Raw genomic sequence first — 23,716 nt, 5'->3', positions numbered from 1 at the left:
TTTTATTTGGATTTTGTTATCAATATAATCTGTGGTTATTTAACCTTAACTAATTTGATCAGAGGAGGTTAAAATAAGTTTATTGGGTTAATTAGAGTAAAATAAGAAGATGGAAAAAGAAAGGGAAAGAAGTGTTAATTTAAGAATGAGTGGGCTTTGTTCGGATGCTCTGATTTCATCCCACATCTTAAAAATAATGCAGGTTGGTAGGTTAATTGCCCCAGATAATGGTAATTTGCTCCAGTATACTGGTAAGAGGTAGAATCAGGAAAGGAGTTGAAAGGACTAAAGTGAGGAGAATGAAGTAGGTTAGCATCACCCACCTGCTTCAAACAGGCTTCAATTATACTGCTGCTCAAGAAGAACATGGTAACCTGTCTCAATGGTTGTTGTCCTGTAGCACTTTTATATCCAATGTGATGAAGTGCTTTGAGAGGTTGGTGATGAAACATATCAACTCCTGCCTGAGAAATGACTTGGATCTTCTCCAATTTGCCTACTGTCATAACAGGCCTGCAGCAGATACTGCTTCATTGTTTCTTCCCTCAGCCCAGGAACACCTGCACAGAGAAGATGCATACATCACAATGCTCTTCATGAACTGCAGCTCTGCGTTCAGTACTATTATTCCCTCAAAACTAATGAATAAGCTCAAAGATCTAGGTCATAATACCTTCTTGTCAACTGGATCCTCGATTTTCTTACATGTAGACCCCTGGCAGTTCGGATTGGTAACAACAACATCAGTACAGGTGCACTACAAGGCTATGTGCTTATACCCCAGCTCTACTTGTTTTATACTCACAAACAAGACAGTCTGCAGATGCTGGAAACCTGAGCAATAGACACAAAATGCTGGAGGAACTCAGCAGTCCAGGCAGCATCTATGGGGAAAAAAGTACAGTCGACATTTCGGGCCGAAACCCTTTAGCAGGACTGGAGAAAAAAGCTGAAGAGTTGATTTGAGAGGTTGGGGGAGGGGAGAAAGAAACGCAGGCAATGGGTGAAACTTGGAGGGGGAGGGATGAAGCAAAGAGCTAGGAAGTTAGTTGGTGAATGAGACAGAAGGCCATGGAAGAAAGAAGTGGGGGTGGGGGGGGGGGGAAGCACCAGAGTGAGGCAATGGAAATAACATGAGAGAGGGATAAGGCGATGGGAAATGGTGAAGGTTGGGGGAGGCATTACTGGAAGTTTGAGAAATCAATATTCATGCCATCAGGTTGGAGGCTATCCAAACACAACATAAGGTGTTGTTCCTCCAACCTAAGTGTGGCCTTATCCCGACAGTGGAGGAAGCCATGGATGGACATATTAGAATGGGGTGGAAGTAAAAATGGGTGGCCATTGGGAGATCCAGCATTTTCTGGTGGATGGAGTGTAGATGCTCCGTGAAGCGGTCTCCCAATCTACATTGGGTCTCACTAATAATACAAGAGGCTACACTGGGAGCACCAGACATAGTATATGACCCTAACAGACTCATAGGTGAAGTGTCGCCTCACCTAGAAGGACTGTATGGGGCCCTGAATGGTAGTAAGGGGCAGTGAAGCAGTTACTCTGCTTGCAAGGATAAGTGCCAGGAGGGAGATCAGTGGGGAGGGACAAATGGACAAGAGAGTCGCATAGGGAGCGAGCCCCGTGGAAAGCAGAAAGTAGCGAGGAGAGAAAGATGTGTTTGCTAGTGGGATCCAGTTGGAGGTGATGGAAGTTTTGGAGAACTATGTGCTGGATGTGGAGGCTAATTATGACTAATTATGAGGTCCATGAGCCAGTCCTAATCAGGGGATCAGAGGTGGAGTGGGTAAAACCTTTAAATTCCTTGCTGTTATAAGTGTTATTACAAAGAAGGCATGGCAGTGCCTTTACTTTCTAAGAAATTTGTGAAGGTTTGGCATGTAATCTAAAACTTTGTCAAACTTCTATAGATGTGCAGTGGAAAGCATACTGTTCATGCATCACAACCTGTATGGAAATACCAATGCCCTTGATGTACCATCAATAACTCTCGGAGACTGGAAGCAAACGATAGGCTTTTATTAACAGCAAAAAGGGAGCACGACATCTTGGAGACTGAGGGAGGAGCAGTGCCCAATCGCCTTTATACAGGGGTCTGTGGGAAGAGCCACAGGAGCAGTCAGCAGAGGGGCATGTCCAGACAGGTATACATAGTTTACCACAGCCCTTGAATGGAAAAGCCTATAAAAAGTAGGTGATATAGCCCAGTATATCATGGGTAAAACTTTCCCCACCACTAAGCATATCAAGGAGGAGCACTGTCACAGGAATGCAGCATCCATCATCAAGGACCACCATCATCCAGGCTGCCCCCTCTCAGGACCCACACTACCTTCATTTACTCCATTACTGAACTGTTTCCACAACCTATGGACTCACTTTCAGGGACTCTTCATGTTATGTTCTCAATGTTCATTGTCTGTCTGTTTATCTATCTATATCTATCTACGTTTGTATCTATCTATCTTTTTTTTGTATTTGTACAGTTTATTGTCTTGTGTGTGATTTTTCATTGATTGTGTTTCTTTGTATTTATTGTGAATGCCTGCAAGAAAATGAATCTCAGTGTACTATACGGTAATATCAATATACTTTAATAATAAATTTAATTTGAACTTTGAACTAGGCTGCTGATGGTAACATATCTTCATGACTAGAAATTGGAAGGACAGCTGTTCAAGCCACACATTGATTGCAAATTTTGATGCCTGTTCATGATAATTCAATTTGCCAAGGATACCTCAATATGATACTTAGCATTCTTTTTGAATAAATTTTTAAGCATAAAATCTATTTCTAGCACAGCCTCTTCATTCCATGTTGCTAAAAAGATGCTCAGTGGACCTCTAGTACAAAATGAGCAGTCTTTTGTCTGCCGAATTGGTTCCATAAGCAGCAACAAATTAATTCCTGCTTAAAAATGTCACAAGGAATATTTTAGATATTAAGGTAAAGTCTGGGTATCATGGAGAATGCTCTTTTGGAGTAAGACCTGAAGGAATTTGACACTGAAGAACTTAATTTCCAATAATGTCAAATCTAACGAGCTCCCTGATATAATGTAGAGAAAAGGACCAAACCAAAGGAAAGCATATTTATTGCTTATATTTAAATATGCATATTTAGGACCTCATCTCTTTTTATTTTCCTGTCTTGATGAAGGGTCTTGGCCCAAAAAGTTGACTGCTTAATCTTTTCCATAGATGCTGCCTGGCTTGTTGAGATCCTCTAGCATTTTATGTGTATTACTAGCATATTCATTTTTGAGGATGTGTATATCAGTGGTAATGCCAGTATTTATTGCTCACCCCTTCATCCCTTAATGACTTTCAGTAAATGCTGATGGCCCATCTTCTTGATCCACTGCGGTTCTTCTAATGAAAGTACTTGTACATTGTTGTTGGGTAGGAACTTCCAGTATTTAGACTCGTCAATGAATGGCATTATAAAAAAAAGATGTTTGAGAAAATGCTGGAATTTATAATAAAAGATATAATAATGGAATATCTTGGAAAAATAACAGGATTGAGCAGTATCAACTTGAATCCCAAAGAAAAATCATCTTTGACTGATCTGGCACTCATAGAATAGTTGAGCAAAGACCAGTGGGTGTAATGTTCAATAAAGTTCTGAGTCAAGCAACTCTCTGGCATAGTTGTACTCATAATCAGCATGTCAAAAGTCCTCTATTACCAGCAGGACAGATACATTAGATGGGAAATACATTGATATAAAAGTGAGAGTTGGTGGACTCCTATTTTCATTATAGACCCTACAATGTTTCATTCCACCAGGCCAAGCAGGAGCAATGAAAGTTTCTGCTGATTACTGCCTACTATCTCCCCTCAGCTTATGTATCATAGTTTTATAATTCTTGGAAGAATCACTGAAAGTATTGTGACCCTGAATATCTCTTTTGGCTCCATCATTAAAAATGACCGAGTAGAACTATCACAAATTTGTGTTGGTTGACTTCTGAAGGCTATAGCTGCTAGATTGGGAATAAAAAAAAACACATGACAAATAAACATGCTTAACCTTATCCCTATCAATCCATCTGTTGCCAGTGAATCTGTCGATAGGAATAACCATTACCCAGTCTTTGTGGTGACGAAACACTGTCTTCAAATTGAAGTTGTCTTCCATTGTGTTGTGTATCACTAAAGTCATGCTAAAGGATAAAAATACAGATTTGGCAGCTCTAAACTAGGAAACAAGTTTGGTGCTATGTGCTTTCAAACTCCAAGATCAATAACCCTTCCCTCCCACATAGCCTTCCTTGTTTCTTTCATCCATGTGCCTATCTTAAAGTCTCTTAAAGATTCCTAAAGTATCTACCTCCAGCACCACTCCTGCCAGCATATTCCACTGCTCTCTGTGTAAAAAGAACCTACCTCTGACATTTCCCTCCAACTATAGTTTCCTCCAATTATCTTAAATTATGCCCTCTTGCATTAGCCATTTCCACCCTTGGAAAAAATCATGGGTTGTTCACTCTATCTATGCTCCTTATACAACTTAATCATGTTACCCCTTTTCCTCTTTTGCTCCTAGATCACTCACTCTATCCTCATAAGACATGTTCTCTAATCCAGGCAGTTTCCTTGTAAATTTCCTTTGTTCCCTCTTTAAAGCTTACATAGCACAGCTCTGCTCCTTTCGATGTCCCATTGTAATCCATGCCAACCTTTTGCACTCAATCAAATCACACTGCCATGTTGTTTTGATTGACAGTAAAAGAACAAAATTAGTGCAAATACATAGTGCAAATTATGGACTTGCCTTCATACAATGCTTTCTCCAAATCTTCATTTTTATTGCAACATGCAAAACGATTGTTAAGACCTTCAAATTCTTCATAGTTTCTAACTTGTTGAAGTAGTAAAATTGTTTCATTTTCACTCCTAGCCATTTCTTGCACCTCTAACTTGAATGCTTGAAACTGCAGTTAGCAAAATAATTCTAAATGGTCATAATGCTTATTTCTCGGCAACTATCATTGACTTTTGAATATAAGCACACAACTGATGCTACAAAGTGTACTTAAATACTATTCACTCTAAGCATTGTGAGGTGTCCTAATTCCTCAACCTTACAAAAAAATTTCTACCTCCTCTTTGAATATCTCCAGTAATCTAGTTAATACAGCCCTTTGGGGTTGAGAATTCCTAAGCTTCACCACCTCCAGTGAGAGAAAGCATTAAACACAATCATCCCATCTAAAATCTTCCTTAAGCTTAAAGACCTGGGATGCAGCTGGGTACTCAACTTTCTCATCGTCAGATCTGAATCAATTAGGATTGGTAACAACATCTCCTCTTTGCTGACCATCAAGACTGGTGCATCTCAAGGCTGCATGCTTATCCCCCTGTTCTATTCTGTATAGATTTGACCATACAGAAAGTGCTCTAGAAGTCTTTACTTTCTCAGAAGGTTAAAGAGGTTTGACTTGTTGTTGAACTTTCTAACAAAGTTCTACAGATAATTTGTTGCATTATAATCTGGTATAACAATTCAAATATACATGACTATAAGAACCTGCATAGAGTAGTGGACACTGCCCAATACTTAATGGGCATATCCATCCCCACGATTAGTCAAATCTACGGGAAGTCTGAAAAAGTGTGTATATATAGCATGTGTGTATATATTATTTATGTTTTGCACAATTTTTAATTTAATTAATATACATATACTTACTGTAGTTGATTTATTTATTCATTTTTTTCTTTCTGTGTTATGATGTATTGCATTGAACTACTACTGCTAAATTAACAAAATTTCATGATACATGCCGGTGATGATAAACCTGATTCTTATTCTGAAGAAGGTAATACTCATTGTCAAAGATTCCCACTATCCAGGCCTTGCCATGTTTTAATAGCTGTTGTTGGGCAGGAGTGACAGAAGGCTGAAGGCCCACGCCACCGGGTTCAAGAACAGCTAATTCCCTTCATCCTTTTAGTTATTGAATCAACCCGTAAAACGTTAATCACTACAATTTAGCAACATGATGACTACTCTGATCACCTTGCAGTAAAATGGACATTGTTTTCTTTCATTCTAATTGTGTGTTCTTGTAAAATTTGTGCATAATTTATGTTTATTATGACTGCTGCTTACGTGATGATATGTGGCCATGATACTGCTGCTAGTAAGTTTTTCATTGCATCGTTGCATGGTGATAAACTTGACTTCGATTTTTGTGTTAAAATGACTATCCTATTACTTAGTAATAGGCATCTACATGCACACCAGGTCTGCTGGGCGGCTGTTCAACCTTGCGCACCTGAGAGCAAGAACAAAGGTGCAAAAGATCTTAATACGTGATGTGCTCTTTGCCGATGACGCCGCTATAACCTTGCACATCAAACAGCAACTACAAACTCTCATGGACCACTTCTCTAAGGCATGCAAGGACTTCGGGCTTACCATCAGCCTAAAGAAAACAAATGTCCTTGCCCAGAACATAGTGGAGACACCAGTCATTACCATCAACTATTAAGATCTAGAAGTGGTCCATGAGTTCACATACTTGGGGTCGACCATTAGCGACACACTCTCCCTAGACGCTGAAATTAATAGGCATATTGGCAAAGCAGCATCAATCCTTGCTCAACTCTCCTCGCAGGTCTGGGAGAATCTGAAACTCACTACGAAGACCAAGACTGCTGTGTACAATCCATGTGTTATCAGCATCCTCCTGTATGGTAGCGAGACTTGGATCATCTACTCCAAGCAGAAGAGGAAACTCAATAGTTTTCACCTGTGCAGTCTTCGCCACATCCCCGGCATCACCTGAAAAGACAAAGTCACAAATTCTGCAGTCCTCTCCTGCGCTGGACTTCCCACAATGTTCATGCTTTTAAGACAACGCAGACTGTGCTGGCTGGGCCACATCTATCATATGAAGGATGGTAGACTGTCAAAGGACATCCTCTACAGAGAATTGGCAACAGGCAAGAGGAACATTGGTAGTCCCCAGCTTTGCTTCAAGGACCTCTGCAAGCGTGACATGAAAGTCTTAAGAATCAACAGAGTGCTGGGAGGATACAGCGGATGACCACAACAAATGGTGAGGCATATCTAGAGCAAGGCGAAAAAGTGATCCTGAATCAGTTTGAAGAGCGGAGAGCACAGCGGACACCAATTTCACGATGCCCTACACTTGAGCAACTGTGGCAGAGCCTGCCGTTCTAGGATCAGCCTCAAAAGCCATGGTTAGCGCTGCTCATCAAACCACATTACCTATGGTTGACCACGACTGATGGAGGCCACACATTACTTAGTAACTATTTTCACCTCATTAGAGAATCTTATATTAACGGAAACATTTCATTATCCATCTTGTCGTAACCTTTAGAACCTTGTATGTTTAATAGGATCACCTATGTTTCAAAAGGATATCACAAGAAATATATTTTCATTGATCCTCTCCCTTCAATTGTACTTTCCATAGCCTATTACATCCATATAATTTTGTCTCTCCCAGTATCTTGTTTTCCTACAACCCATTTTTCCCATTCTATCCTTTTGAACTACTTAATTCCTGTACAGTACTCTCTGCTATTCAGACTCCTACAGATTCACTTTCCAGAAGTTGTTACCACTCATGTTCTCAGTATTATTTTGTCTTATTTTTGCATTTTGGTTGTTTGTCAGGTATGTCTGTTCGTGTACAGTTTCTCATAAAATTCTATTGTATTTTCCCCATAAATGTCTGCAAGAAAATAAATCTCAAGGTATTATGGTAATGTATACAGTACGTATTTTGATAATAAATTTACTTTGAACTTTGATTTTGTCTGTTGTCACTGTCCTCACACAAAGTACTTCATTATAATCATTGGGGTGAGGAGCGAATGATCTTTAATTTGTTCACCATTGCCTAAATTTTCTTAGCTGCTTGTTCTTCAGATTCGTTTTTGAGCCTTCAATTTCAATGAACTTTTCTTTAAACAATGTAAAGCATATTAAATAGTTGATCTGTCTGTTTCCATTGAGAACATAACAAGAGCATTAGCCAAGCATGTTCACAAGCCTTCCTGACCTTTTCAATAAGTTCATGCTAATCTAGTTTTGTCTAATGTTATTTTCTGTTTGCATCTCTGACTCATACCAGGAATCTGAAAGCCTGTACTTTGCAGAAGTAGGTTTCCTATGCTTAAAATTCAATGTTTCTTCTTAAAACAGACTGAAAAAACTGAGAGGAAATACTTTAGGTTAAAATAGTTGCTCATCACCTGTTATTCAAAGACCTCTTCTGCCATTTCCATTGTTCTTATTAGTGGTGTTACTATGCATCTTGAGAATCAACTGAGAATGATGATGTTAGTGCTGTAAGTGATGATATTGACCTGCTACCTTTTTCTTTAGTTTGGAAAATCGTAATTAACAGAATAATTTCATAGTGCTAGACAAGAGCATTTTAATCCCCTCTGGAATACTCCACAAACTCAATAAGCATTTAGCATCTAACTCTGTTACCATCACCTGTGGAAATGTTATTCATACATTTTGAACTTAGAAAAGATAGTGTATTCATATTGCATAAGTGGAAGAAGCTAGGAACAAGTGATTTTTTGGCAATCTAAAATGAAAAATACTAAAGCTAATCAATGGATACAAAATTTTTAAAAATTATTGGAAAACTGGGCTTTATTTCAAGAATGTCTTTACTTTGAACTCTATCAGCACAATTTTGCCCATTTTACTTAGTTTTTAAAAGTCCTTCTCAATATTCTCCTTCTAACCAAACAACTTACTGGAGTCCAAGGCTTTTTATTATTCAATAAGATCATGGTTGATTTATTACCTCAGTTAAAATAATTTTCTTACCTAAAGTTAAATATAATTTTTTGCTTTATTTGAAAATGAAATAACTGATTTAGCCTTTCAAATTATAATATATTACTGAAAACAATTTTATTAAATCTTTTATTTTTTTTCTTTTCTTGTTCCAGTTTCAGGAATTCATACAGACACAACATCTGCTTAGACATGCTGCGGCAAGGTTATCACAAGTCTTTTTCAGAGCTTACTACTCTAATCTTGCACTGGAATGCTGCAAGGGAGGCTGCAGGCCCTGGGTCAGACATGTGGATCGAAGAGCCGTTGGATAAGCAGCATAATAAACTGGATCAACTTCAATATTTCTTAACTAGGGCTGAGGCAGCCCAAAGAGCAGGTAAATGGTGGTCACGGTATTGATGGCAGTAGTGCTAGACTAAAGGGGGACGAAAATACTTCAAGGTAACAATTCATGTTTTTGAAAATTTGTGCATAAAAGCTTAATTTTAGAAAGCTCATAGATATGATATAATGCAGTAAGTGAACATCTGAAAGTATGAAAATATAATATGATAATTGAATCCATTTTTAAGGATTTGGACATTTTAAATGCATATATATTGAACTTCCATTTTGTATCATTAATGGCATGAATTAAAATGGAAAGGGATCATATCTCTGAAAGCTTTTTGGAGATCGGTTTTCTCTCATACAGATGAGTTATTAAGGTTGCAATTTATAAATGCATAGCATTTGATATGCAGCAGTTGGTGTCTGAACATGTATTTAGGCATCTCCTAAAGCAAGAGAATATTAAAGTTGCATAGATGTTGTACTCATTTACTGTTAAAGTGAAATATATGGTTACTTTGCATTCATGTTGGAGTATGGGGTGAGGGATGTGAATAGACTTATTAGGCAAATGTGTTCATAGAAACAGAAAATGCTGGAAGAACTCCAGGGTCAAAGATAGAACATCTCTCCCCATGAGAGAGAACAGTCAACATTTCAGATCAAGGACCCCTACATACTCCTCTGTTAATTCTTCTAAGGGAATTAATACAAAAAAAAATAGTAGTGCAGAATTTGCTGGAGTGGGGCATCTCACGTTGTGCTGTTTTTTTCCTACATTTTTTACTTCAACAGTGTTTTAGTCCTACCTCTTGCCAGAAGAATAACCTGATCCATGAAAAGAACAGGACATCAAGAAAGCTGCTCAGCAATAGGGGAAACAATGTGTTGTTTTAACGAGTAAGAAATAATTGAGAATTAAATAGCTGAATGTGAAGAAGGTAAATTCCAGTGGGTGAATGCAATATCAAATCATTTACAGAAAGATAAACACAGCAAAGATTAAGAATGAGAAATAATTGGGACAGAAACATACATAATCCTTTCAAAGGTGTATGTTTAAAATATCTCCAGCAATAATTCATGACCTGATACACTGAGGGATCACATTTTTAGATGCCGACATGGGTCAGAGAAATTGATTGGCATTTGGCAGCCATTGATATTATATTGATAGTTAATTATATTTAATTGTTAATTAAATTATTTATTGCTTTCATGGTGAGTTTACAAGTTGACTAAATGCAGCAAATTTATGAAAAACGTGATGGTTGATGGTATGATGTTGGTTTCAAAAACTATCACTGTGCAAACAACGCAACAACCATTCTTAATGTATCTCTTTAGTATCATATTATTGTAAGATATTCATGGTGCACAGTATACCAGCATTTGTATTTTTAGTAAATACTGGACATAATTATGAATTAAATTTAAAGCAACTCCTTGTAGCAGTTGTTTTTTGATACTAGATATGCAAAAAAGTGTTAAATTTATGCAGCTTTACAAAATTGACTAGAAACTAAAGGTTGCATGCCATGAACTATTCAGAGATTGTTGAATTTGTATTTCAAAACTTGAATTTTAGTGATTCCATAATTAATATTACTTGTGGTTCATTTTACTACCAAAGTGGTTTTAAACTTTGAAACCTGTTTATGGACATATAGTAGTAGGAATGAAAGTGATGTCTATAAACTAATTGCAATTGCAATGTAATTTGTATGAATAAGTGTGTATTTATGATATATATCCTATGATCATTTCTAAAATATTGCTTTCCTTTTTTTAAGGTCTGTTTGAGGAAGTCTATAATAATCAACTTTCACTGGCATGTTACTTTAAAAAAGTTGGTGACAAACTACTTTCAGATCACTTCTTTGAATCATGCCTTTCCACCAGTGAAATGATTATGCCATTAGGAGGACAGAAAATGGCAGAAGCCAATGCAAACATGGGCACAGCATATGAGGAGAAAGGTAAATCAGAATTACTGAGGTGACTGATAAAAACAAGAGATTCTGCAAATGCTGGAAACACAGGGGAGGGGAGTAAATAGTCAACATTTTGGGCTGAGACTCTTCATCAGGTCGTGATGAAATTCTGACCTTTTGCTGCCCTCCATAGATGCTCCCTGACTTGCCAAGTTCTTCCAGCATTTTGTGCATGTTACTTAGATTACGGTATGTGATATTAATTTGGAGAAGTCAGTTTCCTTCAATCAAAATTTAACAACAAACTGACACTGAGAAAAGTTTATTCCTATTAATTTCCAATGCTCTTGTTGTTATTTAGTGATTTCTACTGATTTTATTTCTGAATGTTGAATTTTTAACATCATATTTTAAACATTTGCAGAGAGGGAAAAACCTCATTCTACTTAGCACTCTTTGAGAACGTCATAAATTTTTCTATATTTCCTTATGACATAGAAGGAGGCAATTCAGCCCATCAAGTCCATAATAACTCTCAACAATCCGACCAATCCCCATCCTTAGCTTATTTTCCCTCTAGCCTATTCCCTCACAGATGCCATTTAAAAAGTCCCCAAATCTCTCACCAGTCAACTGCATGGTCATTACATGATGTAGAATGATCTGAAGATACTCAATAATATACCATATAAATGTATTGTGTTTTAACAGCATGTAATTTTAATCAATTATGATCAGAAATTGGATTTATTTCTTGCTAGACTATCTTTATGCAGTGGGCAATGACATAGACTGGCCTATTTGTGCTACTTAACCCACTCTAGAGGGAAGCTATCTGGAAATGAGGTACAACAGTATAGTAAAAAAAGGGCTGAGTAAAGTGTTGAGACTCTGAAGCAGCCTTTCTTTACACCAATTTGCACTGGGATTGGGATTGTTGTGCACCCTATTGGTTAAGATCATGGTTTGCATGCTATGTTACAGCAGACATTAAAATAAGACAAATTTCTGTGGACAGTCAATCTGAGAAAGATGCTTCACAATTTCCTTTAATTGATGGATTGAAAGATTTCTGAGGTCAATAAAGACCATGTATAATAATTGATGTTACTCCCTGCACTACTGTTTGAGTTGAGACATGGTGAAGATATTGCCCATAGTGTCTCCAGATGTTTGGACTGGGATTTGGGGTGCAGGTCTTTGACTGCTGAGAATAGATACTAGAGGAAGTCCCTAGCAATGATCTTTTTTTCCCTTGGAGTCCCTCCACTGCCTGCTCTGTGGTTTTGCTACTCTCATCTCTCATGCCAATAGAGTGTCACCTTTCTTGCATGTTTCTTTATGCTTCTTCTTAACATAGGTGCAGAAGATAAAGCTGAGGCTTTGTGACTAAAGTTACTCTCTGCTAAGTTTTATAATATCTTGAGGGATACTGAGGGAATGTTGTTTTTCATTTGGCATTTAGCCTTTTAACTTCTTGCTAGTTATTAATGGTGTCAACCCTGAACAAGACATTTTGCTGTAGAATTAAGTCAAATGTTCCATATCAAGAATAGTCACGTTGAGAAGTTTTTTGATGTGTTCTTTCCATGTGATCGCCTCTCTGTCTACAGTAGAGTTTGCAATCCAAAAACACCATATGTTTGCAGTTAATTAATGCTGGATCTCTTGGTTATTCTCATTAAATCAGTTCTGATGTTTCTGGTAGAAAAGCCAAGTCTCTTCACAGGTGCTAATTATGGTAAACTTCAGGACAGTCCAGCTGCTGTGGATGCTGGGGATTCATCAGATTGTCTTTCAGATGCTCTCTGAGGAGAAGAGTCATTGCAGGATTCTTGATGTCTTCAAAACTAATTTTCCTGCAGCAGTATTTCTGTGGCTGCTGTTGCCTTGGAGTCAAGCTGATGAAGATAACAGAGTGGATTAGTTGTTGGTCAGTCCAGCAATAACTGAATGATGATCTCAACAATGAGACCTTGTGCTTATTTTTATGACCTTTAGTTGTGACAAAGTTTTGTTTCAAGCATTTTGTCAGGTGGAGGATTCTTTGATTTCAGCTCTGGCATTGAAGCTGCACAGGAGGATTATCCTCTGGGGTATGGGCCAAGGATTTTTGAAGGTTGGATCTGTAATATTCAAGGTTGGCCTATATGTGTTGGTGATTGTTATGTGCTGGTTTTATGTTTGAATGAGCCAGTGGTTAGGGCTATGTTCACTATTTTCACAGGAAAAGTTGCTGAAACATCATTCTAACTCACGATTTATTTTCCTGTTTAAGAAGGAAGTGTGCCTACTACTTCGTTCTGTGACTGACCATATTTTGTCTGTTGCTGCCCTGTCGGGCTGGTGATATCAATGTTAAAGTGCCTAAGCTCCAGGGCTATGATAGCATCAGAAATTCAGGGCTGTTGTCTTTTAGAATATTTTCTGAAAACAAACAGAAATTCTAATTCTCAGACTTGATGAGTGACCTGCTATTTTTTACATGGAATACCGTTTTCAAACAGGTTAACTTGAATATGATGGGAAAGTCTTGATCTTGTGACAAGAGCATCCAAGATCTAGAACATACATGCAGAAGTGACAGTTTACAGTCATCTCCTTCTCTCCTACCCACACTTGCAAGTGATCATACACACATATAGATGTGCCCTTGCCCATTGCCTCCTGCTTGCTTCCCTTACCTAGATCACTCACCTTGAGATTTCCTTAAATATCCTCTCTTTAAGTGTCCTTTCATCCTTAAAGACTATCCTCTCTTGCACCCTGTTGCTTGGCCTTTCCTCCTTTCCCTCCATGGGCAGTCCTTCCTCTCTGTTTCCTCTGCCCTCTGACATCAATCCATTGATTCTTCCCTTCTCCCATTATCTTCCACCTGCCCCCTCCAAAACTTGCATCATTCCCCAGTAACAGGCAGGCTATGTTGCAAAGCTGCTGATAGTGCTGGCCTTGGGTTGCTAGTAAGGAATTGTGGCAGGCCCAGCAGCACTGCTGTGGAGCAGTGAGGTGGGAGATTGAGAACATAGAGGGAGATCTACCTTGGAAGGCCAATGACCTCCTTCAACTTAGCCATTTTCCTCTTAGACCCTTTTATCTTTATCTTTTGTGGTCTCAGCTTCTGTCACCATTAAACGTTCTAACTACTAGCTGTGTCTGTAGCATAAACTCGATTCTTAAACCTTTGCTAGTAACCCCTTGTTCAGTTTTGTCTGATGCTGGGAGATTGTAGTCCCCATTCCTCAGTTTTATCAAATGATTAGTGAAACATGAGTCATGAGTAGCACTAATTGTCAAGGAAGTAGAGCTGTGAATACAAGATGAAAATTAATTTTCCTATGCAATTTTCTCAGAAGTAGCAGAAAATTGGCCAAAATGGTAGCAATAATTTTTACAATTTTTTCCACCTTGGCTTAATATTTTTCTGGCGTTAGGAATTAGGAAAGCCTCTTTCCCATCAAACACTTTGAAATGTTGATTTGGTGATTCGTTTTGGATACCTCAGGATGTTCTTAACCACTTACCACTCTCTTCACCACTTCTCCACACATACTGGCACAGCTCATGGGGCTGCTGCTCGTGGTGCCGGTGACCTGGGTTCAGTCTTAATCTCTGCTGCTATCACTGTGGAGAACCTTAAGCATGTTGGACCTGTAAAGTCATAAAACTAAACGATGGAAGGCAGGTTGCTTCCCATCATCCTCCACCTACAATTTGATCCCTTCACTAAGCATTGTAGGCATAATTTTTACTTGATGACCACACATGTGTATGGTTTTAATGTTTAGAAGTGTTTAGAGAACAAAGAAGGTTTCCAAGATCTGCCATCAATTTAAAGTGTGCAGAAATATATTATGCTTCCCTTTCAATTGCAACACAGCATACCAGAAAATTGTTTGAAATTGTTCTCATTGATTGAATTCTGGCAAACTGCAAAATCTAAATGGGCATCCTTATGCAGGAAGCCAATTTGAAGAATATCGGTATGGGTCAGCTGAGACTCTATTGGTTAAGTCTTTGGTGGAGATGTGATGGGATATGTTGAGAGGCAAGAGGAAGTGGTGAATTGAATTTTATCTTGCTCAGTAGCTGGAAACGAAGAGTTAAAGTGAATTTCATGAGCTTAATTCTGAATCTTTTGCTTGTTGCAATTATGTTGAGACTTAAGTACAAGTGCATGAATTAGAAATTCATGGATGATTAAAAATATAATTCCCCTTGCTGTTCATAGAGAAGAAGGAGGTTTTAAGTTGGGAAGAGTAGCCTGAAGTATCAGTTGGCATTTGATCCAGAGAAGGGGTGTTGAGCATAAAGTTTCTCTTTATGCTGACGACTTATTACTTTTTCTATCGAATCCATCCACTTCCTTACCCCCAATGTTTTTACTTCTTGATCAGTTCAGCCAGTTTTCTGGCTATAAACTTAACCTACACAAGAGTGAACTTTTTCCAATTAATAAAGAAGCACAAGCATTAACATTTCGCGACCTCCCTTTTAAAGTAGTTAATAATCAATTTACTTGTCTTGGTATTACAGTTACAAGGAATTTCAAGGATCTTTTTAGTGAAAATCTTGCCAATCTTTTGAACTCTACAAAACAGAGTTTGTCACAATGGTCACCCTTATCTATGTCTCTGGTAGGTTGTGTTAATGCTATTAAAATGTGTATCCTTCCTAAATTTTTATACTTATTTCAATCTATTCCAATTTTTGTTTCTAAAACCTTTTTCAATTCCTTAGACTCTATTATTTTGTCCTATCTATGGAAGGGTAAACATTCTAGACTTAATAAAGCTTACCTCCAAAAATCTAAAAAAAGGTGGCATGGCTTTACCTAACTTCTATCTATACTACTGGGCAGCTAATATTCGCTGTCTTACTTTCTGATCCTTTTTTCATAGCTGGTCTGATTGTCCTAAATGGGTGGCAATGGAGTTGAACTCCACTAAGGATCTCTCTATTTCTGCACTTCTTGGATCTGCACTCCCTAGTCGCTTGCCTAGACTAATGTTAATCTTCTTGTTAGACATACTCTGAGAATATGGGCCCAGTTTAGAAAATTTAATGGTCTTCATGGTTCCTCCCTTTCTAGTCCTATCTTGCATAATCACCTTTTTTTTTACCTTCTATGCATGATTCAACATTTCATGATTGGTATAGAAAGGGCATTAGGCATTTTGAAGATCTTTTCATTGATAATTGTTTCTCAACTTTTCAACAACTTTTTGCTAAGTTCAATCTACCTAATGCCCATTTATTTTTTTAGGTACCTTCAAATTAGACATTTCATTAATTCTTTATTACTCAACTTTCCTGCAATGCCTGAGATTGGTTGGTCTGGAGCTTTTCTGTGGTGGGGGGAGGATACTAACCTTACATGACTTTATTTTGGGTGCTTTTTCATCATTATTTTGAACCATATTTTTGTATGTTTATCTTGAACTGTATTAATCTTTATTTTGTAGTTGGGTTTTTGTCATAGCAATTGTAGAAATGCATAAAAAATCAATAAAGTATGAAGTGATGCATTTGGGAAAAGCGAACAACGCAAGATAATAAAAAGTAAATAATAGAATACTAAAATGAGCAGAGGGAGATTAGATCTTTAAATTTCTATCTACATATCCCATAAAGTGGCAAGGCATATAGATAAGATAATCAAGGCCTATGGGATATTTGTCTTTATTCAACAAAGCATAGAACATAAGAACAAGGAGACAGACTGTATAGCAGCAAGAGTAATGTGTACAATTCTCACAGTGTTATAGGAGGATTCCATTATGATTGGAGAGAATTCACACGTGATTTGTTAGGATTTGGTCAGAACTGGTGAGGCTTAGTTATGAGACAGGATTAATTATAGCTGTGAGTCTGTTTGGGGTCATCTGCTGCATCCAGCGCTCCTAGTGTGGCCTCCTATATTTCAGTAAGACCCAACATAGGTTGGGAGACCGCTTCGCTGAACATCTTTCTGTACATGGAAAAGGTGAACCTGTAGAATTCTTTACAAAATAAGGCAAGGAAGCCAAGTCATTAAAAATACTTTAGATAGAGTGATATGTACATGTTAATGCTAAAGGGATCAAGGAATATGAGGAGAAAAGTGGTAACAGAGTACTGAAGCTGTTGATTGCCAGTGGTGATATTAAATGGCAGAGGAGGCTTGAAAGCTTACTTTTGATCATATTTTCTGTTTCCAGAAACAGTTTACATTCCAAGAAAGCAAAAATTCTAATTTCCAACAAATAAATGTCTCTGAAGGTCAAAAGAAACTGGAGATGGTTAAAAAAAAATTATAGTATCATAGAACACTACAGCACAAAATCAGGCCCTTCAGCCTACCTCTTCCTTGCTGGACATTATTCTGCCTAGTCCCATTGATCCACACTTGCACCATAGCCCTCCATTCCCTCCCATCCTTTTACTTCTCTGAAATGTTGCATTTGAATCCGTATTCATCACTTCTTCTAGCACAATCCTCTGAGTGAAGAGGTTCCCCTTAAATATTTCATTTTTTACTCTTATGATCTCTAGTTCTAGTCTCACCCAATGTCCATGGAAAAAGTCTGCTTGCATTTAATATTCGGTTCTTGAATAAGAATTTGATAAGCCATATCCTACAAATCCTTGGGTCCAGAACAGGTACATGATATTAGTTGAAGTAGTATTGATTTATATTATCTTATACTCTTAATAACTTCGTATACCTCTATTAAATCTCCCTTCATTCTTCTAAACTCCAAGGAAATAAGTCCTAACCTATTCAACCTTTCCCTATAACTCAGGTGCTCAAGTTCCCAGCAGCATCCGTGTAAGTTTATTATTTCAATCTTACTGCCATCTTTCTTGTTGGTAGGTAACCAGAACTGCACACAATACTTCAAATTTGCCCTCACCAATGTCTTGTACAACTTCAACATAACATCCCAACTCCTGTACTCAATACTTTGATTTATGAAGGCTATTGTGCCAAAAGATTTCTTTAAGACCCTATCTATCTGTGACATCACTTTTAAGGAATTATGGATCTGTATTCCCAGATCCATTTGTTCTACTGCACTCTTCAGTGCTCTTATCATTTGCTGTGCAAGTCCTACCCTTGTTTGTAATCCCAAAATGCAACACCTCACACTTGTCTACATTAATTTCCATCTGCCATTTTTCTGCCCTTTTTTTCCAGATGGTCCAAATGCTACTGCAGGCTTTGATGGCCTTCTTTGCTGCACACTATGCCCCCAATCTTGTCATCTGCAAATTTGTTGTACCAGTTTACCACAATGTCATCCAAATTATTAATATGCTGTAGATGACAAACAATAACAGCACACTTAGTCAGAGAGACAACCATCTACTACCATTCTCTGGCTTCTCTTGAAGCCAATATTGAATCCAATTTACTATGTCATCCTGGATGCCAAGCGGCTGAACTTTCTGGATTAACCTTCCACATGGGATTTTATTAAAAATCTTACATAAGATCTTATAGACAATGTCCACTACATTTCCTTCATTATCTTTCTTGTTAACCTCCTTGAAAACCCCTATAGAATTGGTTAGACATTACCCATCACACACAAAGCTATTTTGATTATCCCTGATCAGGCCCTGTCTATTGAAATACTTTTGTATATCCTATAACACCAGCCTATGATTTCTTAGCTTATTCTTAGAGACTTCCTTGAACAACGGAACAACATTCATAAACCTACAGTCCTCATATACCTCACCTGTGGCTAAGAATGTTTTAAATGCCTCTGCCAGATTCCTTGGAATTTCTGAACTAGCCTCCCACAAATGTCCAAGGGGACACTTGTCATGCACTGTCGACTTATCCTCCTTAAATTGTGGTCCTAATTTGCCTCAATACAGCAAACACCTCTTCCTCTGTAATTTGGCCATGGTGCATGACCTCACTACTGTTTTGCTCAGTTCTATAATCTTTGGGTCTGTGTCCTGAGTAAATGCAAATTAAAACATCCTTTTGATATCTCCCCTATCTCTTTCAGAGCCATGCTTAGATATCCATGTTGATCTCCAAGTGGACCAATTTTGTCATTTGTAATCCTTTTGCTCTTAATACAACTGTAGAAACCCTTAGGATTTTGCTTCTCCTTGTCTGCTAGAGCAATCTCATACCTTCTTTTAGCTTTCCTGATTTCTTGATGTGTTCTCTTGCTTTTCTTTTATTCCTCAATTACCTCATTTGTTAGTTGCTGCCTATACCTGCTGTGCACCTCCTTCTTAACCAGGGCTTCAGTATTCCTTGAAAACCAAGGTTCCCTAATCCTGTTAGTTTTACCTTTTATTCTGACAGGAATATGCAAACTCTTGTACTCTAAATATTTTGCTTCTGGAGGTCTCCCACTTACCAAGCATCCCTTTGCCAAAAAAGAACCTATCTCAATTGACACTTGCTAGATCCTTTATGATGCCATCAAAATTGGCCTTTCTCCAATTTAATTTCAATCTGAGGTTAAGATCAGTCCTATTCTTCTCCAAAATTTTCTTGAAATTAATAAAATTATCATCATTTGATCTGAAGTTTTCCTCTACACACTCATATGTCACCTGTCCTGTCTTGTTCCCAAACAGGAGACCTGGTATCATGCTCTCTTCAGTTGGGACCTCTATATGTTGATTAAGGAAGCTTTCTTGAATACATTTGACTAACTCTATCTCATACAGTTCTTTTACGGTACAGGAGTCTCAGTCAATATATGAAAATTTAAAACCACTTACTATCACAAACTTACTTTTCTTGCAACTGTATGCTATCTCTTCAATTTTGCTCCCTAATTCTACTGATTATAGGGAGGTCTGTATCGTCCATTGATGTGGTTATCCCTTTCTTATTCCTCAGTTCCACACATATAACCTTGGTAGACAAGCCTACCAGTGTGTCCTGTCTTAACACTGCGGTGACATTTTCCTGGATGACCCCTGTCCCATTCATAATTTCCCCTCTATTATACCTACAACAGTGGAACCCTGGAACATTGATCTGCCAGTCTTGCCTCTTCTACAACCAAGTCTCACAGATGGCTAAGATATCATAAGTCAATGTGGCATTCCATGCTCTAAGCCGATCCACTTCAACTACAATACTCCTTGCACTGAAACAGATGAAACTCAAAACATTATTCCCACCATGCTGAACCTTTTGGTTTGTTAGAGGTTAAATATTACGCTGAATGAGAATCATGAAATGAACAGCAAAAGATGACAAAACATAAAGCACAATAAATAAAATCAAAAAACTTGAAAAGTGTTTAAAAACTAGTTTTGAAATGAAAACAATGGTTTGAGTAAACATATATCTACAAACATTATGATAACATTGTAAATAAAAATAATGCTCTGCTGAATAATTAGCATCAGTGTTCATATTAAAAGGTTTGGGTGGTTTTCCAGGTATTCAAAGAAGACAATATTGAATCTGGGCAATGAGTTTTCAAAACTGGAAAGCAAAATAATATCTTCCAAAGTTTGCTCAATTCAAGAAACTTTGCTTCTGATTGTAATATTATATTTATCGATGAACAATAAAAGTGATAATAGAAAGTAAAAACATTAAACTTGTTAGCCAATAATCTGTAGCTGGAAATTACTGGCATCTTTTATTAAGGAATGAGTGATTGAATATTTTGAATGTTCTGAGCCAAAATAGATATGCAATGTATTGGTTATGCTTGAGAACCTGAACATGATAAAAATCCATTCTTTACTTCATCTGAGATTTCTTTGTTTTTATTTTTGCCCAGTTTGTTGTCTTTTGCATGTTGTTTGTCCGTCATGTTGAGTGCGGTTTTTCAATGATTCTATTGTGTTTTTTGGATTTACCATGTATGCCCAGAAGAAAATGAATCTCAGGGTTGTATATGGTGACATTTTTGTACTGTGATGATACATTTACTTTGAACTTTGAAGGTAAAACAGATTGTAGATATGGTAACTTCTGCGTAACAGTTGAACATGCTCCAACTTGTGGCTTTGTAAGACCCCAAGGAATTTGTCATAATGGAAGGTTCAAGCAGACTGTCTTTGGTGGCACTTTAGAACTCTAACAGCCATATCCTGCAGTTCCTGACTGGTTGCAGTTCTTTTTGTAGTTTGTATGGCATAATACAATTCAGAAAAGTCATGATAAACTTGCACTACAGACAAGCTGACTCAGCTCTAGTGGCTCGAATTATGGTCAGGGAGAGCATGTTATGCATCTTTAATGTGGAAATCTATTAAGATTTTCTTTTGCCAGATGATCAACAATATTCTGGCAATATATCCAATTCTACTATAGTATGTATCAGCATACCATAAGACATGGGAGAAGAATTAGACCATTTGATCATGACTGATTTATTGTCCCTCTCAACACCATTCTTCAGCCTTCTCCCAGTAACCTTTGACACGTTACTAATTGATATCCTATCAACCTCCACTTTAAATATACCAAATGACTTGGCCTCCAGAGCCGTCTATGGCAATGAATTTCGTAGTATGACTCATTCTATAGTGATAACTCGATTTCACTTTAGATTCTGTGAGGGATCTTGCTATTAAGAGTAATTAGGATCTAAAGTGTGCTGTTGTGCAGGCTTCCTGCTTTGCCTACAACATCGGGTGGAATTGTCATAAAGCCTCTTGAGTACCACTAATGATAAATAAAATAAATTTCTTCAATCTACACTATTTCCTACTGGCAAAATTTTAGTCTCCATATTCTATGATAATTTTCTCCAATGATGAGACCTTTAGAAACCAACTTACTGCTTGCCAGCAGAACCCTGATTCTGATGGTAGTAGGCAGTCCAGTTTTTATCTGCAAGGTCTGTTTGGTTAGTGCTTTCTACTGCAAATAACTGAGCATTTTATTAATGTGATTCAAATAATAGAGGATTAAACTCTGTAATGCCTTTAATGAGCTCTCCCAGATTATGTTTGCTCTTAATGATATCTCACTGTGTTAAAATCAGTTCGATAGTAGTGAAATGTACATACACTTTGACATTTGGAATTGACAAAATGCATATATTTCTACACCACCTGTGTCTGCTGAAGTGTACAATATTACAAGTTTGATTGTACTTACCTGTTTGCATGTAGTATATCTTAGTTCCTCAGCCACTTTGCTCAGAGAAAGGACTGCTTTAAATAGTATATGTGTTACCATAGCATTTCAGTGAAAGTTTCAAAAGTAACGTTGACTCTGGCCCATGACCAGAGTACCAGAAGTGGCTGGATATTGTTACAAGTAGGGATGGGGCTGGTTGAAAGCTTAGCTGAGGTGTTTGGGAATGTAGAAATAAACACTTCTGCTCATCCTGTTATATAAGTAGCATTTAAAGAATCACTAACCTTTGAAATCCAGTAACCATGCTTTGGATTAACTGACCTAAGGGTCAGTTGTTCCAATTGTCATTTTTCTTAATTACATTGCCATTAGATCATGGCTTTGTTGGAGTTATTAGACCCTTATTTACAATTTGCATCAATGGCCTACCTTTTGCATTATAAAATTGAATGGGAATAGCGCAAGAATTTTTGAGGCCAACGTATCAGAGTAAAACAGGAAAGTTTACGGAGGTTCATTTGTTGAGGTAAAAACATACACCATTTTCTGAGTGTATATATATTCAGGATGCAAAAAATGTCAGCAAACATTTTACTGGACTTCCATTAATAACAATTTTATCCTTCTTCTGAGAATTAGTAAAAAAAAACCTTGAGCTAATTCAGGAAAACGATAATAAATATTTCTCTCATCTGTCAATCAGGCAGGTGCCTGAAAATCCCAACAGATTGATATTCCCTCAATTATACTTTTTTTTTAACTTTGATTTAGCTCATTGTGTCCTTTATTAAGAAGGGCAGCAGTGATAAGGCAGGGAACTATAGGCTGTTGAGAAACAGTGGGAAACTTACTGGAAAGGATTCTGCGTATCAAGATTTATTTGCATAGTACTTGTGAATATAGCTTTGTGGCTGAGTGGTCCTTTCTCATTAATTGATTTTTTTTTAAGAGTTGACTTAGAGGATTTAGGAGGACAGGGTCAAAGGTGGTCTTTAGCAAGGCCTTTGATATGTTTCCACATGATGAGTTTGTATAAAAAAACAAGCTAGCAAACTGGCTTGAGTAATTAGGAGAGGTTAGCTAGGATGGGTCTGTTTTCCCTGGAGTAACGGAGGTTGATGGGTGACATAATAGAGGTATGTAAGAGAGGAATAAATAAGGAAGTAATGTTTGTGTCCCACAGTAGTAGTGGGATTGGATCCCAAGAAGGCTTGGATTCAATTTGAGAGGGAAAGAAGCTTAAAGGGAATATAGGGGGTAAATCTTCCACATAAAGGGAATTTAGTATCTGGGAAGAGCCGCCAGGGGAGGTACAGTAGTTGAGGCAGAAACAGTAACAACAGTTTAGGGGCATCTGGGCAGGTACTTGAATGAGCAACGTACAGAGAAATATAGAATTAATGTAGTCAAGGATTGGTATGGATAGGGATAATGGTTGGCATAGGTACACTGGGCTAAAAGGGACTGTTTCTGTCCTGCAAACTCTGTAACTCTGTTGGGTTTTGGAGAAAAAGTGGGTAGGATCACTACTGTGAAACAGCATTAATTCAATGGACGA

At 37.6% G+C, this 23,716-nt stretch overlaps 1 protein-coding gene across 1 annotated transcript in view; it reads left to right on the top strand.

Moving 5' to 3' along the window:
- ttc29 (tetratricopeptide repeat domain 29) overlaps positions 1 to 23,716 on the top strand; it is a 362,663-nt gene that overhangs the window by 53,580 nt on the left and 285,367 nt on the right. The window contains exons 4-5 of the mRNA XM_059965001.1: positions 8,979 to 9,202; positions 10,950 to 11,135. Of these exons, the coding sequence (XP_059820984.1) occupies positions 8,979 to 9,202; positions 10,950 to 11,135 (410 nt within the window). The remainder of the gene's footprint in view (positions 1 to 8,978; positions 9,203 to 10,949; positions 11,136 to 23,716) is intronic.

The sequence above is a fragment of the Hypanus sabinus genome, chromosome 3, assembly GCF_030144855.1.
Source record: "Hypanus sabinus isolate sHypSab1 chromosome 3, sHypSab1.hap1, whole genome shotgun sequence".
NCBI lineage: Eukaryota > Metazoa > Chordata > Chondrichthyes > Myliobatiformes > Dasyatidae > Hypanus > Hypanus sabinus.
This window is presented reverse-complemented; position numbering and strand designations above follow the sequence as displayed.